Below are 13,512 nucleotides of genomic sequence, written 5' to 3'. Positions count from 1 at the left end.
CCCCCCCCCCCCACACACACACACACACACATGCAAATTAAAGACAGAAGCACAGGACTGCCCAGTACAGTTGCAAGAAGAGCACTTGGTCTAATCTTTGTGCCATCTTTTCTTTGTTGCAGGATCTTGATGAAGAAATGCCTCAGCAAGGCTCAGAAGCCATGCATTCTTCTTCAGTGCAAGATTTTGAAGAGGTAACATTGACCTAGGACAGATTTTAATGAATGTTTCTCATGCACGATGTGTACCTTACGCTATTTGCCGATAGTGAAATGGTCTATTCATCCTCTTGAGTGATGCATTTTTAGTAACTGTCAGATTACTGTTCTTTTGTCTTCATTCTCTATCTGTTACACACGAAGACTGAGACCAGCCAGATTCAGAAGACTGTGAGCTGCCTAAAGCCGCAACCAAACAGCTTTCCAAACAATGATCTGGACCTGAAACATCCAGAGCCTGAAAGGGTAAATATAATCCAGTGTACCACTTAATGAACTAATAATTTAATCTATCATCATTCTTTATGGATGCTGTGTGTGTGTGTGTTTGGCAGTCACCTGGGTGTGATGTGATTTACATGGACCGTGGCTTGTAGGTCCTTTTCATTGTTTCAAAGTGCAAGTCTGGATAACATCTGAGTGTGTGTGTGTGTGTGTGTGTGTTAACCACCCAAATGTGACTTAGGAGGACCACACTGTTATTGGGGGACTCCGTCAAAGTTTGCTTCATGGTGACATCACTCTGGTTTTAGGAGGGGTCTTCTCGTATGTCTTGACAGTTTGACCTACAGCATGCAGAGCTGACTGCATGTGCTTTGTTTCTATGTTGAAATTTTTGAAACTCAGGCTTGAACATTAAGATAGATAGTACTATACAACTTCTTAACTTGTTTTAGGCACTTTTTACTGCTGTAGTGCATGGGCTCTCTCTGGCTGTGTACTCTGGCTTCTTCCCACAGTCCAAAGATGTAGCTTATGGGGTTAGGTTAACTGGTGATTCAAAACTGCCCTTTGGTGTGAATGCAAATGCTTGTCCTTCCATGTTAGACTGGCGATCTGTCCAGGTTGTACTGCCCTATGGTAGCTGGTATAGGCCCCAAAACTGCTACCCCACAATCCTGATAAGGATAAGTGGAAGAGGATGGATGATTGCAAAGGAATCAGTTGTTAATTATTGTAGCCAGTATTTTTTTCAGAAGAAAACATTTCTTGAGTGGAAAGCCCCCCCCCCCCCCCCCACACACACACACACACACATGCAAATTAAAGACAGAAGCACAGGACTGCCCAGTACAGTTGCAAGAAGAGCACTTGGTCTAATCTTTGTGCCATCTTTTCTTTGTTGCAGGATCTTGATGAAGAAATGCCTCAGCAAGGCTCAGAAGCCATGCATTCTTCTTCAGTGCAAGATTTTGAAGAGGTAACATTGACCTAGGACAGATTTTAATGAATGTTTCTCATGCACGATGTGTACCTTACGCTATTTGCCGATAGTGAAATGGTCTATTCATCCTCTTGAGTGATGCATTTTTAGTAACTGTCAGATTACTGTTCTTTTGTCTTCATTCTCTATCTGTTACACACGAAGACTGAGACCAGCCAGATTCAGAAGACTGTGAGCTGCCTAAAGCCGCAACCAAACAGCTTTCCAAACAATGATCTGGACCTGAAACATCCAGAGCCTGAAAGGGTAAATATAATCCAGTGTACCACTTAATGAACTAATAATTTAATCTATCATCATTCTTTATGGATGCTGTGTGTGTGTTTGTGTTTGGCAGTCACCTGGGTGTGATGTGATTTACATGGACTGTGGCTTGTAGGTCCTTTTCATTGTTTCAAAGTGCAAGTCTGGATAACATCTGAGTGTGTGTGTGTGTGTGTTAACCACCCAAATGTGACTTAGGAGGACCACACTGTTATTGGGGGACTCCGTCAAAGTTTGCTTCATGGTGACATCACTCTGGTTTTAGGAGGGGTCTTCTCGTATGTCTTGACAGTTTGACCTACAGCATGCAGAGCTGACTGCATGTGCTTTGTTTCTATGTGGTTTGAAACTCAGGCTTGAACATTAAGATAGATAGTACTATACAACTTAACTTGTTTTAGGCACTTTTTACTGCTGGTAGTGCATGGGCTCTCTCGCTGTGTACTCTGGCTTCTTCCCACAGTCCAAAGATGTAGCTTATGGGGTTAGGTTAACTGGTGATTCAAAACTGCCCTTTGGTGTGAATGCAAATGCTTGTCCTTCCATGTTAGACTGGTGATCTGTCCAGGTTGTACTGCCCTATGGTAGCTGGTATAGGCCCCAAAACTGCTACCCCACAATCCTGATAAGGATAAGTGGAAGAGGATGGATGATTGCAAAGGAATCAGTTGTTAACTATTGTAGCCAGTATTTTTTTCAGAAGAAAACATTTCTTGAGTGGAAAGCCCCCCCCCCCCCCCCCCCCCCCACACACACACACACACACACACATGCAAATTAAAGACAGAAGCACAGGCCTGCCCAGTACAGTTGCAAGAAGAGCACTTGGTCTAATCTTTGTGCCATCTTTTCTTTGTTGCAGGATCTTGATGAAGAAATGCCTCAGCAAGGCTCAGAAGCCATGCATTCTTCTTCAGTGCAAGATTTTGAAGAGGTAACATTGACCTAGGACAGATTTTAATGAATGTTTCTCATGCACGATGTGTACCTTACGCTATTTGCCGATAGTGAAATGGTCTATTCATCCTCTTGAGTGATGCATTTTTAGTAACTGTCAGATTACTGTTCTTTTGTCTTCATTCTCTATCTGTTACACACGAAGACTGAGACCAGCCAGATTCAGAAGACTGTGAGCTGCCTAAAGCCGCAACCAAACAGCTTTCCAAACAATGATCTGGACCTGAAACATCCAGAGCCTGAAAGGGTAAATATAATCCAGTGTACCACTTAATGAACTAATAATTTAATCTATCATCATTCTTTATGGATGCTGTGTGTGTGTGTGTGTTTGGCAGTCACCTGGGTGTGATGTGATTTACATGGACGAAGTTTATTAGTTGATATCTGCAACTGAATTGAAAACACACCTTTCCAACTGTCCAAAACAAATAAATGTTGCAATATTTTGCTAACAGTGTCACAATCATCGTCTGGTGTGCACAACAATATCATCTTTGGACAAGTGCATTCAGTGTGTGGGACCGGTTTCCTCCCTCAAGTGGCTTGGCTTTAAGTGCAAAGGTGAGACATTTAGTGAATAGGTACAGTGTATAGTAAAAAGCATTAATAGAGTTCAACAAGTTAAGACGTGCTGAAATGAACACTGCTCCCTTTTTAATTAATGGGTGGTCACGTCTAATTAAAGAAATGCAGTATTACCTCATTGGTGCAGGACCTTGTAAAAATGGTATACTTGGGATTGTCCTCAATTCCCCATTCCATAACATAAACTGCTCAAAATAATAAAGGGAACACTTAAACAATGCGATGTTACTCCAAGTCAGTCACACTTCTGTGAAATCAAACTGTTCACTTAGGAAGTAACACTGACAACCAGTTTCACATGCTGTTTTGCAAATAGAGTAGACAACAAGTGGAAATTATAGTCAATTCACCATAATAAAGGACTGGTTCTGCAGGTGGTGACCACAGACCACTTCTCAGCACCTATGCTTTCTGGCTGATGTTATGGTCACTTTTGAATGCTGGCGGTGATTTCATTTTAGTGGTAGCATGAGACAGTCTACAACCCACACAAGGGGCTCAGGTAGTGCAGCTCATCTAGCGTAGCACATCAATGTGAGCTGTGGCAAGAAGGTTTGCTGTGTCTGTTAGTGTAGTGTCCAGAGCATGGAGGTGCTACCTGGATGTGGAGTAGGCCATAGGAGGGCAACAACCCAGCAGCAGGACCGCTACCTCCACCTTTGTGCAAGGAGGAACAAGAGGAGCCCTGCAAAATGACCTCAAACAGGCCACAAATGTGCATCTGTCTGCTCAAATGGTCAGAAACTGACTTCATGAGGGTGGCTTGAGGGTCCAGCATCCACAGGTGGGGATTGAGCTTGCAGTCCAACACCATGCAGGATGTTTGGCATTTGCCAGAAAACACAAAGTTTGGCAACTTCAGCACGGGCACCCTATGCTCCTCACAGCTGAAAGGAGGTTCAAACTGAGCACGTGACAGTCTGGAGATGCCGTGGGGAATGTTCTGCTGCCTGCAACATCCTCCAGCATGATCATATTGGCAGTGGGTCAGTAATGGTGAGGGGTGGCATTTCTGTGCCTGCCAGAGAGCCTGACTGTCATTGGGTAACAAGATGAGGTCCTCGGACCCTTTGTGAGACCACATGCTGGTGCATTTGGCCCTGGGGTCCACCTAATGCGAGACGACACTGGGCCTCATGTGGCTGGAGTATGTCAGCAGTTCCTCCATGACAAAGGCATTGATGCTATGGACTGGCCCGCCTGTTCCCCAGACCTGAATCCAATTGAGCACATCTGGGACATCATGTCTCACTCCATCCACCACAAACTGTCCAGGGGTTGGCAGATGCTTTAGTCCAGGTCTTGGAGGAGATCCTTCAGGAGACCATCCGCCACCTCATCCCGAGCATGCCCAGGCATTGTAGGGAAGTCGTACAGGCATCTGGAGGCCACACACATTCAACTACACACTTTCATGCCACTCAACTACCTAAAGAACAAAGTATTTAATAAGAATAATTCCTTCATTCACATCTGGGATGTCCTTTTTTTGGGGGGGGAGGGGGATTAGCAGTGTATGTGTAGTCATTAAAATATCCTTAATGTGAACAGTTTTTTTTTTTTTTTTTTTTTTCAGCATTTGACATTACTGCAATGCTTTGACAAAAAACTACTTCGCTTAAATAGAACTGCAAAGCTAAATTAAGTCTATCAAAATGTGTTTCAGTTTGTTTAGGGGTCTGGCACAAATCTTGCCTTGCAAAATTGGCAAATCAGAATTGCCACCAGTCAACACAGGTGTGTATCCCATTCATATTTGGCTTGACTTTTTTTCAGTTTATTTTTTACCTGTCTAAAGTATTGATCAATTAAAAAAACTTTTGTTCTTACATTCCAGAAAGAAGAAATTTCTGAATATTCAGGGGAGGATGGATTGCCACATTCAGTTCTGGATCAAATATCAAGCGATGATGATGGCAACCACAGCATATCAGAAGAAGAATATGTGCCAGATTCAGAGTCATATGATGAAGATTCAGATGAAGACATCTCATTATTGCCAAGCACATCAAAAGGTCTGCTATGCCAAGATGACATCTCCAAAGCGCATGAACAATCAGATTCAACGAATTTAATCCACAACTTGACAAAGGACAAGCCACAAGATAAAAGTGAGCTTTGCGAAACTGAATCAGAAAAAATGACTTTAAGTAAAAGAAATTACTGCTATTTTTGTGGCAAACCACAAGCTAAAATTTCCCGCCACCTGAAAATGCACAAAACGGCTCCTGATGTTGTGCATGCATTTTCCCTGCCTAGAGACTCAAACGAGCGTAAAAGTCTGTTAGAGAAATTGAGAAATAAGGGAAATTTTAAGCATAATGCTGCAGTTTTGCATGGTGGAGTGGGACCACTGAAAGTGAAGAGAAGACCCAAGATTAAAGCAGTAGAGGGAAAGTTTGCTCATTGCTTTTATTGTCAAGGGATGTATGTTCGCAAGGATCTTTGGAGACATGTCCGCAGATGTCCTAACAAACCAAAAGATGACACGGATAAAGAACCTGGAAGAACCAAAGTACTCGGCCTGGCTTTAACTCTGGAGTCTCAGTGTTATCCGCAGGTGTCAAGTGGAGTCTGGAAGGTTCTTGCTGTTATGAAACAAGATGAGATTGCCTCAGCTGTGCGAAATGACTTTACTGTTATTCAGTTTGCCCAGTCCCTCTACAATAAACATGGACAAGACCCTACAAAGTATGATTATATACGACAGAAGCTTCGTGAAGCGGGACGTTTGTTGTTGTGTCTGCGCACAGAATTCTCAGTGCATAACATGGAAGAAGCTATTAAGCCTGCTAATTTCCAGAGAGTTGTGCAAGCAGTAAAGAAAGTTTCAGGTTTTGATGAAGAGACACTGTCATACAAAACTCCAAGCCTTGCGCTGAAACTGGGACATACACTGCATAAAATGTCTGACATTATCCATTGTCGTGCCCTCATGACAGAGGATGAAGCCCTAATCAAGTCCACTGATGCGTTCAAGAAGTTGTATGTCTCCAAATGGTCTGAGATGGTGTCTCACCGTGCCTTGAACACATTGAGTGAGGCAAAGTTTAACAAGCCATCAACATTGCCCTTTACAGAAGATGTTCGGATTCTCCATCACTACCTTCAAAAATCTGCAGAAAGTGCCTTTTGCAGCTTGGAGAACGAAGCCACAGCTCAGAATTATGCCCAACTTGCACAAGTTACACTCTCACAAATCATTGTGTTCAACCGAAGACGTTCTGGAGAGGTTTCAAAGATGCGCCTCAAAAGTTTTCTTGAAAGAGACAAAACAGCACTCCACACAGATGTTGCCATGGGGCTCTCAGAAATGGAACAGAGACTCTGTAACTATTTCTGTAGAATAGAAATAATGGGAAAAAGGGACAGAAATGTTCCAGTTCTGCTAACACCAAGCATGCTGGATGCTCTGTCACTACTGGTTAGTAGGAGGCCTGACTGTGGTATTTGTGCCACTAATATCTACCTCTTTGCAAGACCCCGATCAATGAGTCATTACCAGAGGTGTGGACTCGAGTCACATGACTTGGACTCGAGTCAGACTCGAGTCATTAATTTTATGACTTTAGACTTGACTTGAAAAAATGTTCTAAGACTTGTGACTTGACTTGGACTTTTACACCAATGACTTGGGACTTGAATTGGACTTGAACCGGTTTACTTGAAAAGACTTGATATTTTACCCCAAATATAAAATTTAACATGCATATTATATAGAGATTGAAAATGTGACGTCATTCACGGGTAGAACCGCAAAGGATTCTGGGAACTCGTGGCAAGCGGTACTAACGCACGCAGGCTTTCAATTGAAATCAGTCACACAGCGATAAAAAGAAACACAAAAATGTCAAGAAGCTGTTGTATTATTAACTGCAATAGCCGGTCGCATGACAGCCACGGGAAGCCGACGGGTAAAGAGATCGGTTGGTCGTTGAAGAGAAATTGTTCGAGCCATGTTTCCAAAGTAACAAAGACGCGACGGATGGCCTGGATTGCAGCCATTCAAAGATCAAATATAACGTCCCAGAACACTCCAGCTCACAGGTTAGTCTGCTCCAAGCATTTACACGAAGGTCAGTGTTTTTTAGTAGTTAATACGTCATTTTCATAACATAATTGGTGATATAGGTTACAAGCAAGTCTGGCGCTGAACAGAAATTGTCGCGCTATGCTCCTTTATTTATTGTGCATAAATAGTGAATTGTCCTGACACAATATTGCGTTTCGCTTCTGTTATTATGGTACATTGACAAAAACATATACTTTTATTCACAGGATAAAACAGGTTTTTTGTATCACTAATTGCCCAGTACGATTACAGCATACAATATTATTGTCACTGCTACATTTCTGTGATGCTACCAGAAATTATTTCCACTACTAATTAATTACCGTTGAGCTCAAAGGTCCTATTAATAAACGGTTAACGAATGTGTATTTATGACGACGATTTGTGAGACTGGTAAACTTATGATACGTACGATGGTCTTTCGTTCTACACGGTGCATTTCAAGGTCCTGTACCCATCCGTCGGTAAACTGTACCTGAGCTTGTTGCAGTGACCTGAAGTTACTAAACTTCATGAGTGTATGCACTCACTCCAAGAACCGTATAATTATAAATATGCATATAAATATGCTACAATGAGATAGCTGACTTTATCTAACTAGCAAATGTTTTCCAGGCTACGTTGGTGATTCAGTTTTTTTTAATGTGTATGATATTTTTGTCATGCGATTTTAAAGTCGGTCCTACAAGCGCATCCAAGAATAACATGCAGCTTATCTCAGAACTGTCGGTGAAAATTATTCTTGGAGCTAAGTTTAATTGAGCTGCATTTTATAGAGGTGCAATTTCACAATTTGTGTATATTTTCTAAGTTCACTATTTTGTCATGTGTTGAGAAAAACACAGATTAAAAAATTACATGGTCTAATATTTACATTTAGCATAACTGCAACATTATTTTTTCGTTTTTTTTTTTTTAAAGACTCGAAAGGACTTGAAATTCAAAGTTTCAGACTTGTGACTTGACTCGGACTTTTACACCAGTGACTTGAGACTCGACTCTGACTTGCCTGACATTACTTGAGACTTGACTTGAGACTTGAGGATAAAGACTTGAGACTTACTTGAGACTTGCAAAACAATGACTTGGTCCCACCTCTGGTCATTACAGAGGAATGGACTCCTTGCGTGTTCATGCACACCAGTGTGGAGCAAAGCAGCCTGAGTATCTAAGATCGACACAGCTCAGAAAACATGTTGCCACACTCTCACAAGTCCTTAATTTGAAAAACAACGAACTTGATCAGGTTGCAGATTTCCTGGGTCATGATATCCGCGTTCACCGCGAATTCTACAGATTACCAGTTCCCACAACACAGCTGGCCAAGATTTCCAAACTGCTTTTAACACTGGAAAAAGGACAACTTTCCCAGATCCAGGGGAAATCACTGGATGAGATCAAAATAGAAGGTTTGTATTGAAAGGAGCAAATATTAGGGCAGTAGTTGAATATTATGCTTTATCAACAGAATTAAAACCTAAAAGCACAGACCATTCTGTTAAATGTCCATGATTTAAGGTTCTTGAAGTCTATTGTTTCATCACTTTGCAACATTTGGCAAACTGCAGAGTGGTGGCCTTAAATAGTAAAACTATGTACTATAATTTCCAGTATTTGTTCTGTATTTTGTCATATCTCGTTGTTAATGTGAGGTTTTTGGGGGGTTTGTGTTTGGTTTTTTGGGGGGGTTTTCCCACAATTTCTCAGATGAAATTGCATTAAGTGATGCTGAAACAAAGGACAGTGAGAGTGAATCAGATGATGATGACACAGCACTCACAATGTTGGCGTGTGGCACCAGTGAGCCTGTACATGCAGTAGCTGATTCCACAAACACAGCGCAGCTCCAAGACACTGTAGATTGTGGTAAGTTACCACTAGCTTGGTTTCTGTGGATAAAATGTTTGTTACAAATATTAAAACTTAATCAAATTGTGTAATCAGCAGATGAAGGACCACTCACAATGCCTGCAGCAAGTGAGACTGCTGCTCCCTCTGAAGGTAAGGGGTGCAGTTGGTTCTCTAAGCTTATTATTGTTTCATCACTTTGCAACATATGGCAAACTGCAGAGTGGTGGCAAAAAGTCACTTGGATGAGTGACAAAATGTTTCTCCCACTGAAAACGCTACGTCCAGATTAACAGAATCAACGTTTTGGGATTTACTTACCTGGATGATTGAGCATGCATCAAGAGACTTTTATTCAACTTTTTATTCAGTCTTTTATTCACAGCGGAACACTAAATGTCTCATTTTAGAAATTTGATAAATTTTCAAAGAGAATTTTAGCTCGTTTTGATATTGATGGTAGCAACACATTTCAGAAGTTAGTACAGGGTAGCATCCATTCTTTTAACCACCAAATGTTTTTTGTTTTTTTTGTTTGGTTTTTTGTTTGTTTTAACTACTACTACTTTATATATCTTCCAGAGAAAAATGCTGCTCAATCCCACAATTCCCGAAGAGCTCCCAAAAACATGTGGTCCAAGGCTGAGGTTGCTGCAGTGATGAGGCATTTTAAAGACCACATAAACGAAGGGAAACTAGCCACCAAAAATGAATGCAGTCATTGCAAATTGGTAGAAGATCCGGTGTTGGCAGGAAGAACAGTTCAAAACATAAGAGATTTTGTAAGAAACAGAGGATTAACTGCAAAAAGGCAGAAAAAAATGAACTAAAATAACTGTTTAGAGAGCTGTGGTTTTACATCTTGGTCAGATTGCCAATTGTTGCTAACACTGATGTTCTGTTTAAAGAAAAAAAAGTTCTTGTTAAATACAGAAGTAGTTTGTATTTCATAATTTTTACATTTAATTTATTTAGGGTTTTTTTTGACGGGTTATATTTAAAATAAAAAATTATAAATGCATATTTTCTCCCCTTAATATTTACCTTTAAACTATTAAAATTCATTTTAAATGTTTTTAATTTTTCTGTTTTCTATATTTTTATATTTCTGTGGGAAGCGTGGGCATTTTTGTCCATAGATTTCTTTTTTTATTTATGGTTAAAATTAATGTTCAGATCCAAGAACACTAATAAAATGATGTTCCAGTAATCCTGTGTCCTGTCAGATGTGTATTCATGGTAATGATGAGCTATTTACATATTACATCATTGTCCCTTTAAAGACCCAATATTGGTTTTTTTGGACCTCATAAAACACATTGTTGTCAAGTGGACAATGTCTCCAGAAAACACAATAGAGTCTGGTTGGTGTGTATCAGTGTATCTAGACTTCTATAGGGAGTGTATGAGGTCTGAAGTGACCCAAATTTTTTTCAGATTTTTTCGAACACTTTAACCTCGCTCCCTTGGCTCTAAGTCCTTTCAAAAGGGTAGTCCACTTAAACCACCACCGGGCGGATTGACGTAGTATAGTCCCGCCATACCACATAGACCCGTGTGTGTGTGTGTGTGTGTGTGTGTGTGTGTGTGTGTGTGTGTGTGTGTTGCCATAACCCTGTCAGTATAGACTCAGGAGCATTGACACAATAATAACCCCATTCTACTCCTCAAGGCCCCCAGTCATATTACTATTCACCGGTCCAAATATGGAAATACAGCCGGTGCCTCAGAGATAACAGAAGGTACTGTGTGTGTGTGTGTTGTTGTGCCAGTCAAACTTTGTAGAGAGGATGGAAAGACATAAAGTAGAAAAAAAAGATGGTTAATTTGGTGTCACTTTCTTTGTAGGTTTTAAAGCAACTTGTGTCAGTTGATGACGTGAGCAACTGGTGACACAATGAAGAAAAAAAAAACTGTTGGTGTGTGCTCAGACAGCCCCATGTGTCAGCTAAAGATAACATTTGAAAATAATATTTGTTGAAGGATTCATTAGAGAGAATCTGTAAATAATAATTTCTGTCATATACACTCACCAAACCTCTTTATTCATTGAAGTATCCAGTCATGCGGCAGTGTTATCTCTGAGGTACGTACAATTCAGTATAAAGTATGATCCTGTATATGTACATGAAACCAGGCCAAAGAGTTTATACAAAACATGGGCATGTCTTCTGGGCCTGAAAAGTCAAGCCAGTGTTACCGTGCCTTAAATCTTCTGGTTTCACTCACAAGTCTGGTTGTAAGTCTGTGTCTTTAACCACAGCAACATCCTTTCCTAATCTAAAGTCTATGGACACGGTTTCAATTCTCAAAAAAAAAAAAGACTTAAAAAAGGCTTGTTTGGGGTTTTTTGTTTCATAGCGTAGGGTATGTTTTGACAATTGATATTTCAGCATCACTGCACGCTATGGTATGAGTGTGCAGTGTCCCTTAGTTCTACAGTCAGTATGGCAGCTTATATTTGGATACTAAAGGTGGGGCCAAGAGCTCATTTACACATTTTCCTGTGCTCACATCTTACCTCACTACCAGGGTAATACTGAGTGGCTTAGTAGTTTAGTGTCATTTTAGCTCTCAATCTGGCAGATCCCATTTGTCAGATAATAATCTTGCATATTACCAGCAGGATATATTGAACCCGCTCTGCATACCTTAGTTCTGCACTGTTAGCTGTAATGGTGTTACAGTTCTGAAACAGAGACCAAAATTGCAATACCAATACCAGCAATTGCAGTTGTCCATGTTGTATGGTATGGTAGTGTCATTTAAAAATCTAATGAGATGTATGTTTGTGCATGTATCCTTGCAACTATGCATAGATTTGAGCTGAAAGTATGAAAAAGAGCTTGATTTAGTAAGAGACATACCGTGATGTTACTTACTGTCATCACATAATATGAAGAATTAATAGAGTTCAGGCAGTGATACTCAAATAAGGATATGTGTGCATACATAAGCCATGTGTTCAGGAGTGCACACTACATATGCATCAGTTCATATCCGTGCACCCACTTATTCTTGCATGTCTGCTTGTGTGCATGTGTACATAACAGACTATTTGTCAGGATCGCAAATGACTGGCCTATTAATTAGAAATGATGCTGAAACCATTGGAGACAGCTGGGAGAAAAGTCAGAAGCCAAAAGTTCAAAAAGGCAATGCTTCAATTAAAATATTCATTAAGACTATCCCGTTTACTCCATCATCCGTGACAGATGACTTGCTATTGCTAGTCGGACTTAATTTTCTTCCAACAGACACACACACAAATGAGCACATGTACACAAACTACCTGCGTCACCATGACTTGGAATAAAAGAAGAGCAATCTGTCAAAAAAGAGGTGCGACAGAAATCAGCAGGGACCAATATAAATCTGAAGTGCATGCGTCAGATTGTAAAGTGTCTTAAAGTGGATAAATAAATGACTTGATACAGTTGTCACAACTGCAGACATCCTGTGTGCTTTATTAGGTACTTTGTAACTGTCATTTGCTGGGGGAAAATTGGTTTGTCTGCTCTCAGACAAACTCTTGCTCTGTTGCCTGTGTTCTCACAACGCAAATGATGCCGTCCGTCTCTCTCCCTGGTTGCCTTTCAAAAAGTTGGAGGAAATGAGATGTTAAAGAGTGTCCAATAGAAGGTCCAGGTTCCAATAATGTTCTCAAACGCTGCATTTTCAGAAACAAGGTTCATTGAGCACATTCTGCAAAGGCAGAGATGAGAAACTGGGACAAATCCAAATGTCAATATAGTGTAGAGCCACCACAGTCCACTAGACCACTAGAAACAACTTCATTGTGCTTTGGTAGTAATAAGGTCCTAGAACTCTACTGGAGTGACACATTCTTACCCCCAGCTTACTGACGCTTGGTCAAGAGCCTCTTCTCATCGTATTTTAACAGAAGTGGTAAATAATTTTCCTCACTTCATGAATCAAAGGGATTCTGCTTTACAGGGAGTGCAGAATTATTAGGCAAATGTGTATTTTGTCCACTTCATCCTCTTCATGCATGTTGTCTTACTCCAAGCTGTATAGGCTCAAAAGCCTACTACCAATTAAGCATATTAGGTGATGTGCATCTCTGCAATGAGAAGGGGTGTGGTCTAATGACATCAACACCCTATATCAGGTGTAGAGATGGCACGATACCACTTTTTTATGTCCGATACCGATACCGATATCATAAATTTGGTTATCTGCCGATACCGATATGAATCCGATATAGTGTTTTTTAATCAACAAAACTGTTTTTTAAAATATCTTGCTGCATTTTGTATAAGTTCATACTCAAGTTTAAAACAACAACTACACTAAAGCTATTCTGTTATACCTGTATG

The 13,512-nt window shown here is 40.6% G+C and overlaps 1 protein-coding gene and 2 long non-coding RNA genes across 3 annotated transcripts; all 3 read left to right on the top strand.

The window, feature by feature from the left end:
• Positions 1–433: 433 nt before the first annotated feature.
• LOC113032480 (uncharacterized) lies at positions 434–1,617 on the top strand. Its single transcript, XR_003273882.1, has 3 exons — positions 434–464; positions 1,348–1,419; positions 1,588–1,617. It is a non-coding gene; the product is annotated as an uncharacterized LOC113032480 (long non-coding RNA).
• Positions 1,618–1,658: 41 nt separating this feature from the next.
• Positions 1,659–2,839, top strand: LOC113032473 (uncharacterized). The gene is made up of 3 exons (XR_003273881.1): positions 1,659–1,689; positions 2,570–2,641; positions 2,810–2,839. It is a non-coding gene; the product is annotated as an uncharacterized LOC113032473 (long non-coding RNA).
• Positions 2,840–2,906: 67 nt separating this feature from the next.
• Positions 2,907–10,050, top strand: LOC113032466 (uncharacterized). The gene is made up of 8 exons (XM_026185409.1): positions 2,907–2,911; positions 3,123–3,228; positions 4,919–4,989; positions 5,090–6,746; positions 8,425–8,733; positions 9,032–9,190; positions 9,269–9,325; positions 9,755–10,050. Exons 4-8 carry the CDS (start codon positions 5,393–5,395, stop codon positions 10,000–10,002), a joined length of 2,127 nt encoding a protein of 708 aa, XP_026041194.1. The 5' UTR covers positions 2,907–2,911; positions 3,123–3,228; positions 4,919–4,989; positions 5,090–5,392; the 3' UTR covers positions 10,003–10,050.
• Positions 10,051–13,512: the final 3,462 nt, after the last annotated feature.

The sequence above is a fragment of the Astatotilapia calliptera genome, chromosome 2 (genome assembly GCF_900246225.1).
Source record: "Astatotilapia calliptera chromosome 2, fAstCal1.2, whole genome shotgun sequence".
Classification (NCBI taxonomy): Eukaryota; Metazoa; Chordata; class Actinopteri; order Cichliformes; family Cichlidae; genus Astatotilapia; species Astatotilapia calliptera.
Note: the sequence above shows the minus strand (reverse complement) of the source record. Positions and strands in the feature narration are given on the sequence as shown.

Excerpts from the sequence above, each read along its gene's own strand:
- LOC113032466 (XM_026185409.1), top strand. The coding sequence starts at position 5,393 with ATGACTTTAAGTAAAAGAAATTACTGCTATTTTTGTGGCAAACCACAA. Across the intron at positions 6,747-8,424 it reads TGCAAGACCCCGATCAATGA|GTCATTACAGAGGAATGGAC; the intron begins GTCATTACCAGA and ends GTCCCACCTCTG. Across the intron at positions 9,326-9,754 it reads GACTGCTGCTCCCTCTGAAG|AGAAAAATGCTGCTCAATCC; the intron begins GTAAGGGGTGCA and ends TATATCTTCCAG.